At 34.8% G+C, this 25,211-nt stretch overlaps 1 protein-coding gene across 1 annotated transcript; it reads left to right on the forward strand.

The window, feature by feature from the left end:
• The first annotated feature begins 6,615 nt into the window (after nt 1–6,615).
• TRIQK (triple QxxK/R motif containing) lies at nt 6,616–21,540 on the forward strand. Its single transcript, XM_010861915.1, is given in 3 exon segments — nt 6,616–6,673; nt 13,083–13,168; nt 18,417–21,540. Coding segments are annotated over 3 exon segments (258 nt in total). The 3' UTR covers nt 18,531–21,540.
• The last annotated feature ends 3,671 nt before the right edge of the window (nt 21,541–25,211 follow it).

A 25,211-nucleotide genomic window follows, 5' to 3' on the forward strand; every position in this document is an offset into this window, starting at 1 on the left:
CCACAGGAAAAACCATAGCCTTGACTAGACGAACCTTTGTTGGCAAAGTAGTGTCTCTGCTTTTGAATATGCTATCTAGGTTGGTCATAACTTTCCTTCCAAGGAGTAAGCGTCTTTTAATTTCATGGCTGCAGTCATCATCTGTAGTGATTTTGAAGCCCAGAAAAATAAAGTCTGACACTGTTTCCACTGTTTCCCCATCTATTTCCCATGAATTGGTGGGATATATGAACCTAATTGCACAGAATGAATGGAGACACATGTAGAGAATGGGCTTGTAGACACAGTGGGGGAGGAAAAGAATGGGGCGAATGGAATAAGTAGCACCAGCATATAAATACTATCAGGTGTAAGATAGCTTTCTTCTAGCTTGTTGTGTAGCACAGGGAGCCCAGCCTGGCCCTTTATGATGACCTAGAGGGGTGGGTTGTGGAAAGGGGCGGGAAGTTCAAAAGGGAGATGATTGGTACATATATAGATATAGAAATATAAAATTATGGCTGATTTGTGTTGTTGTACAGCAGAAACAAAGGGAACATTTCATGCAAAGATAGGCTTAATAAAGGACAGAAATGGTATGGACCTAATAGAAGCAGAAGATATTAAGAGGAGGTGGCAAGAATACACAGAAGAACTGTATAAAAAAGATCATCAGATAATCACGATGGTGTGATCACTCACCTAGAGCCAGACATCCTGGAATGCAAAGTCAAGTAGGCCTTAGGAAGTATCACTACAAACAAAGCTATTGGAGGTGATGGAATTCCAGTTGAGCTATTTCAAATCCTAAAGATGATGCTTTGAAAGTGCTGCACTCAAAATGCTGGCAAATTTGGAAAACTCAGCAGGGCCACAGGACTGGAAAAGGTCCGTTTTCATTCCAATCCCAAAGAAAGGTAATGCCAAAGAATGCTCAAACTACCGCACAGTTGCACTCATCTCACATGCTAGTAAAGTAATGCTCAAAATTCTCCAAGCCAGGCTTCAGCAATACATGAACCGTGAAGTTCCAGATGTTCAAGCTGGTTTTAGAAAAGGCAGAGGAACCAGAGATCAGATTGGCAACAGCTGTTGGATCATCGAAAAAACAAGAGAGTTCCAGAAAAACATCTCTTCCTGTTTTATTGATTATGTCAAAGATGTTGACTGTGTGCATCACAATAAACTGTGGTGAATTCTGAAAGAGATGGGAATACCAGACCACCTGATCTGCCTCTTGAGAAACCTATATGCAGGTCAGGAAGCCACAGTTAGAACTGGACATAGAACAACAGACTGGTTCCAAATAGGAAAAGGAATACGTCAAGGCTGTATATTGTCACCCTGCTTATTTAACTTATATGCAGAGTACATCATGAAAAACGCTAGGCTGGGTGAAGCTCATGCTGGAATCAAGATTGCTGGGAGAAATATCAATAACCTCAGATATGCAGATGACACCACTCTTATGGCAGAAAGTGAAGAAGAACTAAAGAGCCTTTTGATGAAAGTGAAAGAAGAGAGTGAAAAAGTTTGCTTAAAGCTCAACATTCAGAAACTAAGATCATGACATCTGGTCCCATCACTTCGTGGCAAATAGGGAAACAGTGGAAACAGTGCCAGGCTTTATTTTTGGGGGCTCCAGAATCACTGCAGATGGTGACTGCAGCCATGAAATAAAAAGACACTTACTCCTTGGAAGAAAAATTATGACCAACCTAGACAGCAGAGACATTACTTTGCCAACAAAGTCCCGTCTAGTCAAGGCTTTTTTTTTTTTTTTCCCCCAGTAGTCATGTATGGATGTGAGAGTTGGATTATAAAGAAAGCTGAGCACCTATGAATTGATGCTTCTGAACTGTGGTGTTGGAGAAGACTCTTGAGAGTCCCTTGGACTGCAAGGAGATCCAACCAATCCATGCTAAAGGAAATCAGTCCCGAATATTCATTGGAAGGACTGATGCTGAAGCTGAAACTCCCAATTGTTTGGCCACCTGATGCAAAGAGCTGATTCATTTGAAAAGGCCCTGATTCTGGGAAAGATTGAAGGCAGGAGGAGAAGGGGATGACAGAGGATGAGATGGTTAGATGGTGTTACCAACTTAATGGACTTGAGTTTGAGTAAACTCTGGGAGTTGGTGACGGACAGGGAGGCCCGGCATGCTGCAGTCCATGGGGTTGCAAAGAGTCGGACATGACTGAGTGACTGAACTGAACAGCAGAAACCAACAAAACATCATAAAAATGTTTAAAAATTAAATTAAAAAAGTCTACTCATCTATATAAGCAAGAACAATGGCAAAAAATTGTCAAAATCAACTTTTTAAAAACTCTGTAAATTAATGCAAATTTTAAAACCTTGCAAGTATATTTATTTGAGAAAAACACTAAATCTGAGTAAAAGCATCGAGCTTTGTTTTGTTTAACTTGCCTTAGTGTCCCATTTTCCTCTCCTGAACCTTACAATGATAATAGTCATGAAAGACAGCAGCCTGCAGTCACTGGAGAAGGTGGAATGGGTCTGGGGCCACCCCAAATCCCATCCTCTGAGAACTGTCACTATTTGACCCATCCAGCAACTCACTGCATATCCCCATTTTCAGAACTTGTCTTTTTTTTTTTTTAATTTAAATTTATTTATTTTAATTGGAGGCTAATTACTTTACAATATTGAATTGATTTTGCCATACATCAACATGAATCCTCCACAGGTGTACACGTGTTCCCCATCCTGAACCCCCCTCCCATCTCCCTCCCCGTACCATCCCTCTGGGTCATCTCAGTGCACCAGCCCCAAGCATCCTGTATCCTGCATCAAACCTGGACTGGCGTTTCGTTTCTTATATGATATTATACGTGTTTCAATGCCATTCTCCCAAATCATCCCACCCTCTCCCTCTCCCACAGAGTCCAAAAGACTGTTCTATACATCTGTGTCTCTTTTGCTTTCTCGCATATAGGGTTGTCATTACCATTTTTCTAAATTCCATATATATGCATTAGTATACTGTATTGGTGTTTTTCTTTCTGGCTTACTTCACTCTGTATAATAGGCTCCAGTTTCATCCACCTCATTAGAAGTGATTCAAATGTGTTCTTTTTAATGGCTGAGTAATACTCCATTGTGTATATGTACCACAGTTTTCTTATCCATTCATCTGCTGATGGACATCTAGGTTGCTTCCATGTCCTGGCTATTATAAATAGTGCTGTGATGAACATTGGGGTACACATGTATCTTTCAATTCTGGTTTCCTCGGTGTGTATGCCCAGCAGTGGGATTGCTGGGTCATAAGGCAGTTCTATTTCCAGTTTTTTAAGGAATCTCCACACTGTTCTCCATAGTGGCTGTACTAGTTTGCATTCCCACAAACAGTGTAAGAGAGTTCCCTTTTTTCCACATCCTCTCCAGCATTTATTGCTTATAGACTTTTGGATCACAGCCACTCTGACTGGCGTGAAATGGTCCCTCCTAGTGGTTTTGATTTGCATTTCTCTGATAATGAGTAATGTTGAGCATCTTTTCATGTGTTTGTTAGCCATCTGTGTGTTATCTTTGGATAAATGTCTGTTTAGTTCTTTGGCCCATTTTTTGATTGGGTCGTTTATTTTTCTGGAGTTGAGCTGTAGGAGTTGCTTGTATATTTTTGAGATTAGTTGTTTGTCAGTTGCTTCATTTGCTATTATTTTCTCCCATTCTGAAGGCTGTCTTTTCATCTTGATTATAGTTTGCTTTGTTGTGCAGAAGCTTTTAATTTTAATTTGGTCTCATTTGTTTATTTTTGTTTTTATTTTCAGTATTCTGGGAGGTGGGTCATAGCGGATCCTGCTGTGATTTATGTCAGAGAGTGTTTTGCCTATGTTCTCCTCTAGGAGTTTTATAGCTTCTGGTCTTATGTTTAGATCTTTAATCCATTTTGAGTTTATTTTTGTGTCTGGTGTTAGAAAGTGTTCGTTTTGTTCTTTTACAAGTGGTTGACCAGTTTTCCCAGCACCACTTGTTAAAGAGACTGTCTTTTCTCCATTGTATATTCTTGCCTCCTTTGTCAAAGATAAGGTGTCCATAGGTGTGTGGATTTATCTCTGGGCTTTCTATTTAGTTCCATTGGTCTATATTTCTGTCTTTGTGCCAGTATCATACTGTCTTGATGACTGTGGCTTTGTAGTAGAGCCTGAAGTCAGGCAGATTGGTGCTTCCAATTCTATTCTTCTTTCTCAAGATTGCTTTGGCTATTCGAGGTTTTTTGTATTTCCATACAAATTGTGAAATTATTCTTCTAGCTCTGTGAAGAATACTGTTGGTAGCTTGATAGGGATTGCATTGAATCTATAAATTGCTTTGGGTAGTATACTCATTTTCACTATATTGATTCTTCTGATCCATGAACATGGTATATTTCTCCATCTATTAGTGTCTTCTTTGATTTCTTTCACCAGTGTTTTATAGTTTTCTATATATAGGTCTTTAGTCTCTTTAGGTAGATATATTCCTAAGTATTTTATTCTTTTTGTTGTAATGGTGAATGGAATTGTTTCCTTAATTTCTCTTTCTATTTTCTCATTATTAGTGTATAGGAATGCAAGGGATTTCTGTGTGTTGATTTTATATCCTGCAACTTTACTATATTCATTGATTAGCTCTAGTAATTTTCTGCTACAGTCAGGAACAAGACAAGGGTGCCCACTTTCACCACTACTATTCAACATAGTTTTGGAAGTTTTGGCCACAGCAATCAGAGCAGAAAAAGAAATAAAAGGAATCCAAATTGGAAAAGAAGAAGTAAAACTCTCACTGTTTGCAGATGACATCATCCTCTACATAGAAAACCCTAAAGACTCCACCAGAAAATTATTAGAGCTAATCAAAGAACTTGTTTTTATTTGACCTTGTCTTTATTTGGCAGGTCAAATAAACTCTTCATTCTGTGTGAAGAGTCCTTTCCTGATGGCATTTGGGAAATACAATCCATGGCAAGCATTAAATATCACAACTGCCTGAGGCAGCATTACTAGCATGAGGCTGACCTAAAAAAAATTGTTTGTTTTTTTTTAGACCAGATAATGAGATGATCATAGTGTCTTTGAAAATCCCTGATAGATTCTTGGGGATCTAGAAGTCATGAACCTGTGGAGGGCTATGCCATGTCCAGTAAAGACCTGGGCAAGCTATAAACTCTCACTTCTTGCTGATCTTGAGGAAGCTAGCAGGAAGTGAAGGCTAAGGCAGAAGTATAAAGTCCTGTTAAAGCATGAAACATCTCTTCAACAAACCTGGAAGATTTACTGGTTCAAGACATTTAAGACAATATCTATCCAGTTTCTAGATGAACATTTAGGGAAGTGATTCCATATGACAAAGAATACAGACTCTATAGAATTAGCCCATTAAAGTCACTAAACAAACAGACAAACACTAACACCAACAAAAGAAGAACAAAGACCAGTAACAACAAATTCTAGGGGAGGTGTGTTTTGCAGAGTTGCCATTTTACATTATTTAACTGTTGCCACATAACATTATTTTGTAGAAAACTGTTTTCTACAAAAAGTATGAAAAAAAATTAGCAAATTATGGTCCATGCACAGAAAAAGGATAGAAAGTGTCCCTAAAGAAGCTCAAACTTTGAACTTACTAGACAAAGACTTTAAATCATTCATTTTAAATATGTTCAAAAAACTAAAGAAAACCATGTCTAAAGACTTGATGTATGTAAATGATGTCTCAATAAATAGAGAATAATATTATAGAAATGTAAATTATGTATAGAAGGGAATAGAAATTCTAGAGTTGAAAAAATATAATAATAAATATAAAAATTTCACTTAAAGAGCTTCACAGTAGGTTTTACCTTATAGGAGAAACAGGAAACATGAAGAGAGGTTATTGAGATTATCCAGTTTGAAAAACATTACATAAAAATAATGAATGAGATGTGGTTAAATAGGAACAGAGCCATAGATACCTGCAGGACTCTATCCAGACTACAAGTCTATGCATAATAATAGTTCTAGAATAAGAGGAAGAAGAGAGAGGGTCAAAAATAATATTTGAAAAAATAACGTCCAAAACTTTCTCTGATATGATGAAAAACTTTAATTTGTATATTCAAGAACCTCACAAAATTTTGAGTAAGAAAAACTGAAAGAGATCCACACCTGACCACATGATAATAAAATTGTTGAGAATCAGACATAAAGAGTGAATTGATGTGATGAAAGCAAAGGAGTGCCAATCAAGAATTCTGTACCAAGCAAAACTATCCTTTAAAAAATGGAGAAATTAATGTGTTCTTGGATAAACAAAACCAGAAAATCCATCAGTAGCACACTTGCCCTATAAGAAACACTTGAGGAAGTTTTGTAGGCTAAAATCAAAATCCATAAGACAGTAGTTAGAATCCACAAAGAAAAAATAAGCTAACATCAATAAAAGTGACTGCATAGGTAAATATATCTACAAGTGTTTTTGTATATATTTTTTTCTTCTCCTTTATGACTTATGAGATGCTGATAAAGCAGTATTTAGATGTAAATTTATACCTGTTAATGACATTATTAATAAAAAAGATTTAAAATCAATAACCTTTATCTCTATCTAAAAAAATAGAAAAAGAAGAGCAAACTGAACTCAAAGCAATGTGAAGGAAGGAAATAAGAAAGATTAGAGTGGAAATACAATACGAAAAAAAAATCTGTAGAAAGAAATCAATAAAACCCAAATGTTGTTATTTAGAAAGACAGATGAAATTGAAAAATCTTTAGTTAGACTATCTAAGGGAGGAAAAAAAAAATAGTACTAATACCAATAATAAAATAAGCCAGAATACTATCAATCTTATAACTATACCATGGATTATAAGTGAATATGAGCTTTCTTAATAGTTCAGTTGGTAAAGAATCCACCTGCAATGCAGGAGACCCCAGTTCAGTTCCTGGGTTGGGAAGCTCTCCAACAAACTTGGAGAGCTGGAAAGGGGAAAGGCTACCTGCCGGGGTCCAGACCCGGCTGACCCAGGGTATTCGAAGGAGAGACGGCATAGGCGACCTATTTATTTAAATATTTATCAAAGATATAAAGAGTAATAGGATGAGGATAGCTCAGTAGGAAAATTCAGTGGAGAAAAGAGGCTGAGTAGCTTGGTTTATGCGGGAGACCAATAAAACTTCAAGACAAGAAGTTTGCACCACTTACGTAGGCCGCAGGCGTCCTTCCGTTCTCCCGAAGGAGAGGAGACACTGAGGCCTCCCCGGTCAGATCTTAGAAGCCCAGGCATAATTAGCAAGCATGGCGGGTTCTGCGCTCCAGATGGAGACTCAGCCAGAATTTGGGAGAGAGAGCGACATGGGGAGACCAAGTTTTGGTGAACAAGGCCCGCACTTTATTTTCCAAAGTAGTTTTTATACCTTAAATTGTGCATAGAGGATAATCGGGGAAGGGGTGGAATCATGCAAGGATAGCAGCTCCTGGTCCTAGTCGAAGCCAGGCTTTCAAACTTATCATATGCAAAAGTTCAGGTGAATTACATCATCTTCTGGCCAGGAGGCCTGATAACATTTTAAGAACCTTATCTTTCTCTAAAGGTGATTATTCCAAAGTCAGGCACCAGCCTCCAAAAAAGTATTGGACAAAGCTGCATCCCTATAGGGCAAAGGTGAGGTGGGCTCAATCAAGAAAAGACAACTCAAGGGTCCAAGGTTACAAACATTGAGGCTACTACTTACATTTCTATACACCCATTCTATCAATCAATACACTGCCAAGGACACAGTAGGTAAGGAGTATGGAGACTTAGCAGCAAACATTGGCCCAATAAGTGAAAAACCCTTCACCAATACAATTTCTAATCAATCTTTTAACTACTCAAAGGAATCTGTTTTTAGACAGTTTAGAACATCTCCTGCCTCTCACAGTTGGGAGGCTGTTAACAATCACATGTGGCCGGAAAAACCTATTCAGGCAGGCTAGAGGATTTCCAAAGGAATTTGTAGGTTAAACACTGTCACACCCAGGAATTATTAACTGGAGCTGTAAGCTAACTCTTTTTTCAGAGAGAGGTAGTGGGGGACAGCTCCCCGTAAAGTCAGAGGTGTAGGTGAAAGCACAAAGCAGAAAGTAGGCAGACTTTGGTTTTGGGGGTAGATGCTTGAGAATTTCCAGGGAGACCCCTGAGGCTTGATCCCGCCTTTGCGTATGCCGAGCCTCCTTCCTCATGACCTTTGTCATGGGCGGAGTTCCTCACGCTGGCTCCCGGCAGTGATAGAATTCCAGTTGAGCTATTCCAGATCCTGAAAGATGATGCTGTGGAAAGTGCTGCACTCAATATGCAATATGCAATATGCACTCAATATACAATATGCCGGCTCCCGGCAGCTACCCATTGCAGTATTCTAGCCTGGAGGATTCCATGGTCTATATAGTCCGTGGGGTCGCAAAGAGTCAGACACGACTGAATGACTTGCACTTTAATAAGGGAATAGTACGGGCAATTATACACTGAAAAATTAGATAACCTAGATAAAATAATACCAAGTGCTAGTGGTGATGAAAAACTATCAGAACTCTAATTTGTTGTTGGTGCGAATGCAACCACACTGAAAGATGGTTTGGCAATTTTTTAAAAGGTAAATATGATCACTCACCTAGAGCCAGACATCCTGGAATGCAAAGTCAAGTGGGCCTTAGGAAGCATCACTACAAAGCTAGTGGAGGTGATGGAATTCCAGCTGAGCTATTTCAAATCCTAAAAGATGATGCTTTTAAAGTGCTGCGCTCAATATGCCAGCAAATTTGGAAAACTCAGGACTGGAAAAGGTCAGTTTTCATTCCAATCCCAAAGAAAGGCAATGCCAAAGAATGCTTAAACTACTGCACAATTGCACTCATCTCACATGCTAGCAAAATAATGCTCAAAATTCTCCAAGCCAGGCTTCAGCAGTACGAGAACCGTGTAGTTCCAGATGTTCAAGCTGGTTTTAGAAAAGGCAGAGGAACCAGAGATCAGATTGGCAACAGCCGTTGGATCATTGAAAAAGCAAGAGAGTTCCAGAAAAACATCTATTTCTGCTTTATTGATTAAGCCTTTGACTGTGTGGATCATAATAAACTGGAAAATTCTTCAAGAGGTGAGAATACCAGACCACCTGACCTGCCTCCTCAGAAATCTGTATGCAGGTCAGCAAGCAACAGTTAGAACTGGACATGGAACAACAGACTGGTTCCAAATCAGGAAAGGAGTATGTTAAGACTGTATATTGTCACCATGCTTATGCAGAGTAGTACATCATGAGAAACGCTGGGCTGGATTAAGCACAAGCTGGAATCAAGGTTGCTGGGAGAAGTATCAGTAACCTCAGATATGCAGATGACACCACCCTTAAGGCAGAAAGTGAAGAAGAACTAAAGAGACTTTTGATGAAAGTGAAAGAGGAGAGTGAAAAAGCTGGCTTAAAACTCAACATTCAGAAAACTAAGATCATGACATCTGGTCCCATCACTTCATGGGAAATAGATGGGGAAACAATAGAAACAGTGAAAAACTTTATTTTCTTTGGCTGCAGCCATGAAATTAAAAGATGCTTGCTCCTTGGAAGAAAAGCTATGACCAACCTAGACAGCATATTAAAAAGCAGAGACTTGACTTTGCCAACAAAGATCTGTCTAGTCAAAGCCATAGCTTTTCCAGTAGTCATGCATGAATGTGCAAATTGGGCCATAAAGAATGCTGAGCACCGAAGAATTGATGCTTTTGAACTGTGGTGTTGGAGAAGATTCTTGAGAGTCCCTTGGACTGCAAGGAGATAAAACCAGTCAATTTTAAAGGAAATCAGTCCTGAATATTCATTGGAAGGACTGATGCTGAAGCTGAAACTCCAATACTTTGGCCACCTGATGGGAAGAACTTACTCATTAGAAAAGATCCTAATGCTGGGAAGGGTGAAGGCAGGAGGAGAAGGGGATGACAGAGGATGAGATGGTTGGATGGCATCACCAACTAGGTGGACATGAGTTTGAGTAAGCTCCAGGAGTAAGTGATGGACAGGGAAGCCTAGCGTGCTGCGGTTCATGGGGTCGCAAAGAATCAGACATGACTGAGGAACTGAACTGAACTGAATTGATGCTGAATAAAAAAACCTTTGTCACATTATTGCCACATTATTGAAAAGACAAAGCTAGATAAATAGACAATAGATCAGTGATTGCCAGGAATTATGGGTTGGAGGGAGGTTGAGTATAGAAGGATAGTGCCAGAGAGTTTTCTGTAAGATGTTATAGACAAATACAAATGAAGGTTTTGGCCAACCCAATATAAATTTTCTATATCTAGACTGTAGTAGTAATTACATGAATCTGTATATAAGCATTAAAATTGATATAACTGTACACCAAAAGAAAAAATTGTTGACTTTACTGTATGATAATTTAAAAATAAAATGAAATAATAGGCTTATATTGGAGAGAGACATAAATCAGTCCATCAGAAATTAAGGAGATGCTTTTGTTGGGGGAGAAAACTTTTGCTACTTAAACTGTATCATGGGAAATTCAAATATGGAAATGTGATGAATAGTGAAAATGAGAAGAGAAAAGTGAGATGATTGAGACCCTGTATTAGCTTAGTGGGCTTAAATTTCCCTAATATAAAATATAATGAGCAATTGCTAAGTTGCTACTTTGATTATTGTGTTACTGATGTAATCAGAATCAGATCCAATTGGATTTCAGAATTTGCCTACATATAAAATCTAGATTATATAAAAGTGTTTTTTCCTAGATGTAAGTAAGCAAAGTCAAGAGCTTCTTTTTTATATTTTTATGATCATGTGGGCATAGGTATTTTTTGAAGCCATAAAAAAATGTTAAAATTCTCATTGGATATAAAGGAAAGATCTGGTTTTAGTTACAAAGAACTTAGCAGATGTCCCTGTAAATGTTTTCCCTTAGCAGAATGAAACCACATTTTGCAGTATATACTTTTGGATATCATAGTCGGCAAAGAGAATGCTACATTAATGACAGATGTACTTTTTGAGGTATGAGGTGTGCAATAATTTTTAAAACTATTTATTATAAATATAGCTTCAAATGTATCAACTTTAATATAAATCTATAAATATTATTCTTTAAGAAATTATAGTTGAATTGAAATAGAATGCATTATTTAGCCAACGGCAAGTGAAGTAGAATGATAAAATCCCACTTTAACATTAACTCTTTTAGGCATTTTTTAATCTATTTTATGACAGACACATCATCCAAAATACTGTATGTCTATGAAAAGCAAATGGGTTAAGATAATTCTTTTTTGTTTATTTATTTTGTCCCTCTTGCACCCAGAGTTTATTATAAGGCATATATAAGATAATATAAGAAATGACTCCTTGGCTTCATATACATAATAATGAAATTTCTTTTTAGATTCTCATTAAAAATTTGTTTTGTAACCATGAGTGGAGACATTTGATGTGTCACCAGTTTCATTGTTCTGAACTGTTTATATCTCAGCAGGAATAATGACATGAATAGTTTGACTACTGAGAATGTGAAATCTGAGTGAACACTTGTCAAGGTTTTTTTTCAGCAAAATTAAATGTTGCTAATTTAAAATGGGTCAGAGTAATATTTTTCTGTATTTTGTTCATTGTATAGTTTAAATTTAGATCATTTGATATGCATTCTTACAATTGGCTCATTTCTGGATCATTAAGCTCTATCATCAAATAATATTTATTAGACTTCTGCATGCTCATAGATCCAGAATGACTGCTATACCATACAGTTAAGAAAATAGCATACACTCTTCTTTAATAAAAACATAATTCTTCAGCCAAACAAATACTTTTCTGTGTCTAACAAACACAAATATGGCATTTCTTCGTTATTCCAGTCTATTTGTCTCACTTCTCCCTGCCATTTCTAATTCTAAAAATCTAATAGAATTTTAAAGATATTTTTGAACCATTAGCAAACACATTAAGAAATACATTGCACATTACACTTTGATGATATACTTTAGATAAACTGCTTTCAGGCTTACTTCAGTGTGGCCAAATAAGAGAATATAAAATACTCAAAGAGATTATTTGGTCAAATGTTAATTCCCACTCAGAATGACATATGCTTATATTTGACCCTCATTTGACTCAATTCTTAGCTAAGAGTTTGGTTAACAAAAATATGTATATTATTCTAGTCAGTGTTTTTGTTGTTGTTATTGTTGTTAAATCTATTTTCCTCACAGGCTGTGTAATAGCTCTTTTGTTACTCATTAGTGGGGTCACCAGATGGTACACAGCAAAAAGCAAATTTTGTGACTCTAACTCAATTTTGTTCATTTCTGGTTGTTAAATTTGGAAAAGAAGATTGAAACTAATATTTCAATATAGCTACCCTGGATCATTTATCAAGCCATATTTATTCTGTCCTCCATTGATAACAAACAGAAGTTAAATATTTTTTTCTAATGAATTGAAAGTTAATTATTTACAGATCAGTCTTCAATATCTTACCTAGAGAAAGCTTGAGAATATTTCTCAAATTGATTATTGAATATTTGATATATCCATAATAAAATTTCTAATAAACTGTTACTCTTCAGTTACCAAGACAAAATTGTTTCCCTGCATGCTAAGTCACTTCAGTTGTCTCCAACTCTTGTGACTCCATGGACTGTAGCCGCCAGGCTCCTCTGTCCATGGGCATTCTCCAGGCAAGAATTCTGGAGTGGGTTGCCATGCCCCTCTCCAGGATGAAGATGTATGACCTTACCTATTTGATGGGATCTTATGTATATTCATTTATTTCCATATTTGTCTCCAAATGCTCCAGATGGCCTTTGCTTTAAACATCTTATTCTCTAAAGGGATTTTTTTTTTTAATCTTTGTTGATATTCACTTCACAGGAAACTGAATATGTCTGTCAAGTCGTCTTCCTGAAAAAGTAGGAGAAAGAAAAGTTGACCTTTTAGGGTGACCAGTTTATGGTTTCTGTAACTGGGAATTACTTTGCAACTTTGTGTTCCAGGTTTACTCTACAAGTTCTTTGACATTTCAGATGCTGTTAAACTTGAATTATAGCTCATTGTCTGAAATTATTTCTTTTTAGGTAAACAGGATTATAAAAAAACCAAACCTATTTTACGAGCAACTAAATTAAAAGCAGAAGCAAAGAAAACAGCAATTGGCATAAAGGTACCTATATTTGATAACTTTAAAATTTGATATATTGCCTGCCACTTCATTTTCTAAAATGGATTGCATAAATATTGAATTCTAAATGTTTTATGACATTTCAAAATCTAAGTCAAATGCCGGAATTAAAGGCTTTTGAAAAGAATTTACTTAATGAGAAACATCCTTCCCATTCTAAGATTTTATCAGGTCTTAGATTAAGACCCAATATCACTTAAGAGAACCAGTTACACTTAAAGTTGCAACTTACTTTTTCTGTAGCTTCTGTTTCACTTCAGTGATATATGTGGCCTGGATCAAAAACTTTTCTCATTTGCAAAAAATTGCACTTTATGGTTGTTTATATTTCAATTATAATTGTATACACTTAGGTCACTAATATATGTAATTTTGCTCATGTATTGGTTTAGTTGTCAGTACTCTCGATGATGAAATTCTAATGATGTTCCCAGATGATGTTCTTTTAAAAAACCAGTGTTTTTACTGCTTAAGAAGGATAAAAGCTATTGAGAATGATGTTAACAGATAATCCAATGTGCTATCACAATGAAGTTCAACAAAATTACATTTACATTATTACTCATGTCAACTCTGCCAAGTATTTAGAGTAAAATTAAACTATAAATAGAAAAATTATTTTGGTGGCTCCACTGTCAAATGTGTAAAAGTGGCTAGTACATATATTTTATTTAAATATTAAAATGTTAAAAGGAGATTTTGGTTTTTATCTGGCAGATGAAAAATCAATTTTTCTAAGTTATAGCTTATAGCAAATGCCAAGGTATTACTACCAAGCTGTAACAGCTGTTGAACTGCCAGATGATATATTTGGTTGTCTTCCAGAATTTGCTATTATAATCACAAAACACGGCCTTCTTTTTACTCCTGGTTGCTGATTTAGATCAAGCATTGCTGTGTGCTGTGTTGTGTTTTCACAATAGTCTCCTCAGTTAGTTCTGTGTGTCGGTTTTTAATGAAAAAAAAGAAAAGTGAATTACCTTTTTATTTAAAAGAGAGAGATTAATCTTTTGACATTTTCTTCTAATTTCACATGAAATTTCATTCATCTTTAAAATTATTTCTATGACATGAACTTTCTAAAACCAGTGCTTATTTCCTTATTTTGCAGTTAGTTACCTGATGATTGTCTTTTGTAGTGAGAGCATGGTCTTGTCATTTTCCAGGAAAGGAATGTGTCATTTACTTTTATCTTTCATAATACAGTACTTTGCTTTTGTTTTGTCAGAAAAATATCGGGATAGCACACTCTACTTGCGGCACAATATAATGAGAAACTAAATTAGAATTTGAAAAACAGTGCAGCCCTGCATTTATTGATGTATACCACTTTCCCATACACTTCCTTTTTCATTGGCTCTTATAATTTTTGCTATGGTTTTACCCGGAGGAAATAACCATATTTCTAGTATAAGTCTACTTTACAGTACAGTCATTTAAAGTATTTTTTCAAAACAATGTAGAATTTATCTCTTATGAGAAAAAAATTGTTCGTAGATTTCATTTATGATTTAAAGCACGTACAGAAAAGTTTTTGACCTCAAAAACGTAGCTCCTTTTTAATAAACTAGCAAAGCATTTTGATTTGTAAACCTGTGAAAAACAAAAACCTTAGCCTTAAACATCATTTACTTTGCTTGAAAATTTATGTGAAAACCTCATTAAAATGATAGGAAACTTTTTAGAATCAGAACCATGGAGGTGTTTTACATTTCAAATCTAGCATCCTAATTAGCTTGCCCTGTCAAACTTTGATTGCCTTGTCATTTTAGTATAGTATTTTAAATAACGAAGTTTCTTTCAGGATTGCCATTTAATGCTATTTAATTTCCCTGGTGAGTGATTTTATCCATAGCGATAATGTCAGAGAAGCAACTAAGGACTAACGAACATCAGACATGTTTGACTCTTAGCTGGTTAATACAGGATGACTGTAATGGTATCTTTTATCACTTGACTACTTAGTTTTTAGAGGGAATCATAGTTACGTTCTTCAAGTAATGTAAATCTATAGAACATATGAACAACTGCATGGAATAGAAAAATAACAGCAATGATAAAATTGAACACAGAATAAAGAGGCCTAGAATCACTTGCTTCTTTCCTCTACTGTTATAGTGATGCAGACTCTAAGATAGCACATTTGTAAAACGGATTTTATGCCATTTACCTCACAGAATAGTTGGGAGAATTAAATAATACAATGATACAATGAAAACACTTAAATATGTGTTTGAAGTAGCTATTACTGGTTTGCATAAATAAGACTTTCCTTGGATGCTTGTCATTGGCCTAAAGATCCCCTACTTCAACTAAGTCTGCCTTGTGTGACTGTACTACATATTACAAAACGTTCTTAGTTTTGTTGTGAAGATAGTATTGTGGATGTTATTGCGGTAAAGTTTTCAAAGCAGTCTATAATTTTAATATATACCTTGCGTATGAATTATATAAATCTGACTCAATCCTTCATTATTTATTTAGAAATTGTATTACCACATTGTAGAACCTGTGAAAGGAAAGAAAAGGCATCATTGTTTTGGAGAAATTTTTACAAGAAACCACTTCCAGATTTCAGTACCATCTAAAATCAATTGATTGAGGAATCATGGATATGAGATATAAAAATTACACAGTAGGGTACCTTACCCTCAGGGGCTTCCAGTGTGTTTTAATAAATGAATGTTTAGCAACAGAAAAATTCAAGAAACAGTAATGATTTAGAATAAGACATGAATATGGCTACTTCAAAATGTGAACTAATTTCTATTGTGAAGCTATTTTTGGTTCCTGTCTCTTACCAATGTAAACAAAATAATTAATGACCCAGTAAAGTGTACCACCTACAAAATATTTGCATGACTAATATTTGCTCTTTGGTTGCTGTTCAACTTGAAAACTTTTTTCAAGAATTGCAAATTAGTAAAAAAAAATTTTAGAATGCAAATACCTGTTTCCTAGTATTTACAAGGAAAAAATCTATATTTATTAAGTGGTTTATTAAGTTTATTTGAAAAATAATTATAATAAAATAATAAGGATCAAAATTTGATTTATCTGTTATATAAATGACATATTCAAATGTCAACCAGATCTTGCTAACATGAGCCACCTGGAATTATTATTTTTATTCTTTTTTGTTATTTCTGATCTAAAGCCAAAAATGGCCAAGGGCAAGGAGAGTCATAAATGTCTTAGGGGTACAGGTTATGATTAGCATAACCAGCATTCTGAAGGCAGTGTTTTCCAATTTTACCACAGTTTTAACCTTCCAAACATGCAGTCCCCACAGTAATAACCTCTTTAACAGAAAAGGGACATTTTGACAAAAATGACTTGCTGTACTTCCTCATCCAGTACTTCTTGAGCCTCACCTGCATAACATAGTATAGTGAATAGACTTAATTGAATTAATAGGTCCTTTGAAGTTGTATTCTATGAATGTTCTCCACTTTCTACCTTTAAACCTCTTTTTTATGCCTCTGGATATTCTAAAAATGTACAATGAAGGTGAAACAGTGTTGCTTGAAAGGATAAGGAGGAGTTGAAAAGCAGCAATTAGAGGTGATTATTAGTGAGAATGAGAATCATGGCCTCCAATCAAGAGTAAAAACTTTATTCTTGTGTTAAGCGAATGTGAATGGTGACTGCTGTTGAACAGTTCTGTTGTCCACTATACAGAACAGATGGAGTTTGCAGTTGTGTGTCACTTGTTTATTACAGCCTCTTAAAATTAGTAGCTGTGTAACCAGATGGGTCTGGGAGCACAGCTGTGGATACGAGAAAATAAATGAAACCTGTCTGATGCTGCCGTGCCCTTTTGAGATGCCAAAGTATTCCAACTGCAACAGAGAAACATTCACTTTAATTTGACATTATATTGATAGAGTAATTTTTGTTTTGTTTTGATTTCATTAAAGTAGATTTAAAAATCAAATCTTAGCAAAAATAGTTGACACTAAATCTTTCAACCCCATGATTTTCATTAATATTTATTTTTATAGTTTTCAGATCCAAAAAAATGTAATTATAAAGCTAAAAATTTATATAAAATATCCAGTTGTAATTTCAAAATTCAGGTAAAAATGAAATGTTTATTATAAACCAAATTGATTTTGTTGTCTTTAAAGTTTATTAAGTGGCTTATGAAAGCTACATTTGTATTAAGTGCAAATAAATGGTTTCTCCATAAAATAGTATCAGGAAGGGGTGTGATATGAAAGTGAAAATTAGAAGGGAATATTTAAGCCCTTTAGGATACTGTACTGGCATTATTTGTTCTTTTTTCTGTTTAGCCAAGTGATATGCTAATATTGAGAAAATTCCTTCATGATATGTCTCTATATCAATACAAAAAGTTTATAGATTTTCTAAAAAATAATATGATTTTGCTCTTGTGTATGTGGTAAACTTCCTGGCTATTATTTCAACGTAATCAATATAATCTGCATCAGATCACTAAGTGAAGTACCCAGGACCATCCTTCATAGTTGTGATAATTCTGTCATATCATATCATGCTTCATGACCCAAGAGTATTCAGTTTTGTTCTGCCACATTGTAAACTATAGAAGTTAAAAATAAGAGTTTTAACAAAATAATATTTAATAAGGATGTTTATGGGCTTCCCAGGTGGCACAAGTGCAGAGACATAATCTAGAAACTTGTTATAGTTGTTTCTTTCCATTAGAAAAGGAGTGATCATTTTAGAATCTGTGTCCAATTGCTATAACTAATATAAATGTGTTGAAGCAAGAAATACAGAGAAAGATAAACTGTGTAGGTACAAACTACACTGCTTGCATCCAACAGTTTGATATCTAAACTATGAAAATATATTAAAATTGTAAATGTTAATGTTATTATTAGAAAGACACAAGCTAAATAAAAGTAATAACAAGTATGAATATACTTCTGTTATTATACCCACTGATGTTGTTGTTTAGTCACTAAGTCATATCTGACTCTTCTGCGACCCCATGGATTGTAGCCCACCAGGCTCCTCTGTCCGTGGGATTTTCCAGGCCACCAGGGAAGCCCACCCACTGATGTACTTGCCATTATAATAGGTGTCCTCAACCACAAAATAAGTTTCTTTGCTTAATGACAGAAAGTGTTAAACAAAAAGAATGTGATCATTCTAGACTTTTTTTTTTTATGTCATGAAACTGATAACATTAACCAATCGCATTTCATGAATTTCAAATCTACTTTTTTTTTTCCTTCCTCAGGAAGTTGGCCTTGTGCTTGCAGCTATACTGGCCCTCCTGCTGGCTTTCTATGCTTTCTTTTATCTCAGACTGTCCACAGATGTTGACCCTGATCTGGAACCAGATGAAGAATAGTTGAGCAGCAATCAATGCATGAAAAGGAAATAATTTTATAAAAGCACCTCTAGGGACCAATACTTTCTGAAGTACTGAGACAGCAAGATCTTGAATTTTTTTCTGCTGGTATTTTCAGTTTGCAGAAATATCTTTTTAAGTAGTTGCGTAGGATATCAAGAAAAGAACCTTACCTAGCAATGTAGTATAATATGTGTGCTACCAGATACTCCTATAAATCTTTCTACTTTGACAGGCAACCTATTCATGGTGCATTTTGATAAAATGGGAAACAGATCCTAAACTCTTCGGATGTCTTAGGCAATTTATGTGTATAACTCCATCACATGCAGATCACCAAATCTGTTTCGTTCCATATACATCATGAGTGGGAGTATATATCCTCATTTCCAGAAGCATTCTCTAGTCACACTGAGCGCCTAAGAAGGGATGAAAAGTCATGGGAAATTTTTCATTTTACAGAGAAGCCCTGCTTTCTTTCCAGACGTATTTTATATCATTAGAGAGACTATCTGCACATACATCTCCCGTAATCTTTTTCCTTCCTTGCCAACTGTTCAGTGCACATGTGCTCCATCAGAAATGGCACCTGGATGACAGAAGCTCAAAGAGTCACATATGTCTCGAAAATAGAGTTCCTTTCCTCTTGGGCTGTCTGAACTGGTGTACATAGAAAGTTCAGTTGATCTTGATTTTAATTAACTTATTACTCTACTAATATAAACTTGGAATCCTTTTTTAATTATGTTGTTCTGGCTGCTTGCTGTATCAGTTTGCCCCTCTCGTTAGTGAGTAACAATCTGTCATCTAACTGTGCAGTCTTTTTCATACAACAGTCATAGCAGAAGTCCTACCTACTCAGAGGCACTTTCTTGGGTTGTCTCATATCTGAACAATGCAGACTTGTTTTACAAAATTGTACTTTGCCTCTTGGGAATTAAATCAATTAAGACTCTTGTGAAAAGCAAGTAACAGAAGAAAATATGTGTCTTATATTACCTGCATATGGAGTTTTTTGTTTATATGATTTTTCAAGGTATTTTACATTTGTTGGGTTATAATGACTAATGTATTCAATATTTTTTACTGGTAGTGGATTTTTAAAATATTTTTACAGCACACAAATACATTAAGCTTATAAAATGGAAAAATATGTGTCCACAGCAGAGTCGTTAGTTACTACCTTATATAAATGTGTATAGAAAATGAATAGTTTGCAACATGTTCTTAAGGTGTTTTATAGTGTATTTATAAAGAGTAAATAAAATGTTAAAGATTGTTTCCATACTCACCAAGAGAACAAAGTTTTGATAAATATCTTTGAGACTTTTGCAGATTTGAATGTGGCTGTATAGCATTTTGTTCTATAGAATTTTTTCAAGTGGTTTAATTTATTTCATTAGATGCAAATAGCCAAAAGATCCAGTATCCTCATAGATCCTTTTTGTCAAACAGCTGAGGGCAGAATTTAGCCAATGCTATTTACTGGATTCTTCCCCTTGAAATCACAAACTTAAGAGACAGACCAAGAGTTCCTATATACTCACCACAGTGGACCAATCCAAGTGGCATTTTTAGGAAAGGTTGCAGCATTTAATGCCATGTGGTATGTCTGTTTGTGAAGTGGGTGGCAAGGGAATATCCAAGCTGGCATTTTGGATATGATGGGTCTTTTACTTTCCTGAGTGACATGCCACATGTCAAGAAATACTGTTTTCCCTTACTCCTATCACATTTACGTGAACAATTTTCATTTAGTTTTTTTCCCTCCCATCTGGTGCTAAATGCAGTTGTATTAAATAAAGATTATTTCTAATTTCAGTGGTAATTTAAATGCAAGGATATGTAATACTTGTTTATTAGATACCTATCCAAGTGAGATATAACAGAATTTATAGTATTTAAAATACATGATTATACTCTTAGAAATGTTTGAAAATTCATTACCCTGAAAATATAATTTATTATCCTGTTCTACCATTGAGGTATTCTTTGGGAGAAAATGTTGTTTTTGATAATAATGAATATTAGGCTAAACATAGTATGATTATAGGCAAGTTTCATTACATAGTTTTACCAATACTCTGAGTCTATGGCTGGTCTGTTTGTATGACTGACTGACTTATGGTAAGTTCTAAGAGCTAAATTCTGATTTTAATAAATAGCAGGTAAAGTGAGACAGTGTATGTTTACAATACACTATTTTCGTGAAGTCCACATTTTTCAAACTCACCTTAGTTAGAAAGCAGCAGTTTTTTATAGAGAAATCCCCGGTTGAAGTCTAGTTTGAATCTTTGAGGTCAGAGAGGTGTTATCCTGCTTACGGTTTTCAGGGCACTACACTTTTGAATAGTGAGGGGTATTTGGTGTAAGTCTGAGACTGGCACCAGACAGATTTTAGGAGTGGGTTTTTCCCCTGCAATAATTCATCGCTCAGAGTAATTCAGAAGACAAAAACAGAAAAATTTAATTACTTTTCAGAATATTAGAATCTGTTAACATGCTGTTTCTGCAGGAAAAAATAATTTCAACTAATGCAGCTGGACTTAATGTACAACCTAGGAAATGTTGTGAATGAAGTGAAAATGGTTACTGCATCTTATCTTGCATGCAAAATAAAGAAAATGTAAATTCATCTGAGAGGAGATGTAAAAATATTACCTCATCTAGAATTTCTTTTGAAACAAATGTACTAAAAGCCTATTTTAGTACTAGTATGAGGTTTGTTGTTTTAAGGTGACAAAATACTTGAAGATTTTCTAACCTTTTTCAATTTTTCATAAAATAGAAATATTTCCATTTCAACTGATGATTACAAAGTCCTGAGAATATATTCTTATTTTTCTGTAATTTCAGTAGTGTGGTGATCTGCATATATTTAATAAATGCATGTTAAAATTAATCTCTTTTAGTCTTCTCAGAGCCTGGCACAGTTTTTGCATGTGATATATGGTCAAAAATTATTTGTATTTAATAAATAAAACTTAAAATTACAATATTTTTCAACTCAGCACTTAGCGTTTATGATCTTTGCTTGTATTGGGGCACATATACATTTAACCCTAGTTTTCTTGAAGATCAAGACAACTAGCATTAGATCTATTGTAAAACAGAAATATTGCTCTTTTCCAGGAAGTCAAATACGTTATTCTGATCTTAATTATCATTCAAAATCATACTCATTGTTTGAAATTTAACTTAGTCTAAATCTTCACTCTTACTGAAAGTAAAACTAAATTTTCATTATAATGTTTATATTTATGTGAAAATGAAGATGCTTTATTTTTCCAGATTCTGAAATTATATAGTCATGATAATTCAGTAGAACAAGTTATACTTTAGATAAGCTTCAGAAATAAACTTCTAGAACTTAAACAGATTTTAAATGTTAATGTATTTCATCTATAAATAAGGTTGTTGAGCCAGAGGCTATCTAAGATAAGCTTTTATTTTCTTGTTACCAGCAATTAGGCTTCTTTACACTTACCTGAGGCTTCTCTGGGGAGATTCACACCGCTTCTCCCTTAGCAGCACTGCCTTCTTTTATTAGAATTGCTCCAGTGCAGTCTGGTTAGGATGTTTGCTAGATTTTGTTCCACTGACACCATATCTAAAATCAGTATAACCTACAGAAAATATCGTAGCAGATGAATCCAGTGGATACAGAAACACTTTGCTATTTTGTATAGGTTTTAGCTATATAGGTAAATATAGAGGGAACTGGGAGAGTTGCTTAAAGAACTATACCAATGTGGAAATATCTATAGTGGGTCAGTAAATGTATTTAAAACAATTGAACTGCTGTCATATTCAGCACTGTGCCTCCTTGTTAAACAAATTTTTTTTTATCCCTAGCAACAGACATGAGATCGTATTTCAAGAAAAATAAGATACTTCACTTGCCAGAAGATTTTTTGATGACAGTACCCCCTCCTATTCTTCATTTTTTAAAACAACAACCAAATTGGTGGGGAGGCAGCCAAAATTTGAGGTACCAATGCCTCTCGAACAGATGTCGCACCATTATTTTTTAGCTCGTTTAGATGAATAAACATGTTAAACTGTGAAGTATTACATTTTAGATTTTTTCATTAAAAAAAGAGACAATCTGTTTACTGTCCTAATTGAGACAACAATCCTTGTGGTTGCCAGTTTTGGCAGTCATAACAATGAACTATAAATATTTGGACCTACCAAGTAAATGGTGGCTATAAAGGCTATAGCATGTGTAAAGTTCTGTTTTCATGGGCACCCGTCTTAGTATGGCATTTTTTTTTCTGACTTCTTCAAATACAATTGTTTGTGTAAATGTGAAGTTTCATGGTAAGCCTAAAAGAAATTGATTTCAATATCTAATTTTGTTCCAGTTTATCATCCTTTTCAGTGTTCAACTATCCATCTGCTGGTAACAAATTGCTTCTGCAGTTGCTCTATTGAATGTGACAAGGCAGGTCTTCATTGGCTTGTCTTCTCTGTACATCCTAGGATAACACAAAATTCAGAGGCCTCTTTTTTTTTCCTATTCTCATATTTATAAAGTGAAGGTAAAGGCATCTTTAAAACTCTCTCAAATTGTAGCAGTTTTTTAAAAGAAAGTTTTATAAATAATAAAACATGACCAAATATAACTCTTGGTATAATGAGCAATGATGGAGGTCATAGTCTTAGCCCATATTAGTATGCTGTACATAAAACAACAGGAGAGAGAAGCTGGTGGACCAAAGAGAAGTGACCCAGACATTAAAAACTTATTTATTGCACTAGCTCCTCCACATCTGTGATCAAGATAGTGCCCGTCTCGGCATCTTATTTGAGTTCTCTTGTTCACTTACTCTTCACCGTCTCTCCTATCTGCCTCAGTTCTAAATTCTTGGCAGTCTTGAACATTCCTTCTCTGTTTGTATGAACCTCACATGTACTTTGTCATACTTGGTGCGTACTATATTAACTGCCTCTACATATCTACCATTTTACTTAGAAATATCACTGATCCTTCACTTTTTTTTTCAATTGTCTTTCTTCTTACCTGCTTTCTTTATCTGTCGCTTTCTTTATCTGTCACTAAATACAAGTATTACACAAAGCTCGAGAGAAGAGTACAGTGAACCTCAATCTACCCATCACCTAGTTTCAACAACTACCAATGTTTTGCCACTCTTTTTATATACTCCACCCATTCTCTTCTGTAACCTGAGGTATTTTAAAGCAAATTTCAAATATGCTGACATTTTTACCTGCAAGTATGCATTCCTGAAAGTACTTTGGTATTTTGTTTTTGTTTTCTGTTAGGTTTTTTTTTTTTTCTTTAGTTACTAAGAAGCTAATCAAATTAAATAATTCGTTCCTCATATCACTTAATACCAAGGCAAGAGTCAAATGTCCTTAATTGTCTCTAAGATAGCTATTTAAGGTAGGTTTTGAATCAAGATCTGTATTACCTTTGTTTGCATGTCTCTTAAATTCTTTTAAAGCTGACCCTTGAACAATATGGGGACTAATTGCCTCTAACTTATAGTCAGCCCTCCATATTCCTGGTTCCTCCACATCTGAAGATTCAGCCAACCATAGATTGTGTAGTAGTATTTACTTTTGAAAAATATCCGCATGTAAGTGGGCGCCTGCAGTTCAAACCCACGTTGTTCAGGAGTCAACTGTATTCAGCAACAAACCTCTCTTTCTTTCATGCCATTGATTGTTGAAAAAACCAAGTTATTGGTCCTTTTGAACATTCAACTTTCTAGATTTGGCCTTTTCCATTTTATTATTCATTTTTTCCTTCTATTTTTCCTATTTTCTGTAAAATATAAGTTAAGTTCTAAGTTAGGTTAGATCCAGACAATTTTGTTGTTGTCATTTGTTTTTAAAGCAAGGGTATTTCATAATTCCTAATGAGACACATGATATCTGCTTGTCTCACTTACAGCAATGCCAAAATTTGTCACCGGATTCATGTGCTAGTAACCTGATTCCCTCCAAAATAAGGTTTTACATCAAAGTTTTACCTAAAGCTTTTTAATCCATTCATAATTGTTTCCTAGGTTATTAATCTCATTAGGCATTTCAAACTGGTGATTTTCCATCATTCCTTTAGCATATGTTAAGTGAAATTATTAAAAACAATTTTTACCAATTATTTGGTTAGCTTAAACAGCTTAAAGAAATCCAAATTTCAGAGTAATGATTTAGTACTCTTAACTGTGGCCAATGAAGAGGTACCATTGTTGTCCCTGTTGTTTATTTATTATCATTATAAAGGCACAGATTTTACATATGTGATATGATTCAATCCATTGCAATCTTTGTTCTCTTCAGTACTGAAATGAGAATTACGTTATCATGCTTCATATTATTAAAATCATGAAAGCTTTATGCTTTTATACTATTTTAAGTTATTCTGAAAGTGAAATTAGTTCGTCAGATTTTAAAAACAACAGGAATAAGTAGTAAATGTGGGGAAAAGTATAATATTTGCATATTATATGATGGACTAGAAAACTAAGAAAATATTAAGATTTATGTAGCATGCTCTTTTAGAAAAATATTTGTGAAATAAATAGCTTTATCTATCTATACAATAATTAGCTAAATAGCATAGAAATATCTTTTACAATTGCAATCTAAACTATAGAATTATCTAGAAGAAAATCAGCAAAAGTATGAAGAGAATTCATTGGATAAAAC

This window comes from Bison bison, unplaced genomic scaffold (genome assembly GCF_000754665.1).
Source record: "Bison bison bison isolate TAMUID 2011002044 unplaced genomic scaffold, Bison_UMD1.0 scf7180017858048, whole genome shotgun sequence".
Classification (NCBI taxonomy): domain Eukaryota; kingdom Metazoa; phylum Chordata; class Mammalia; order Artiodactyla; family Bovidae; genus Bison; species Bison bison.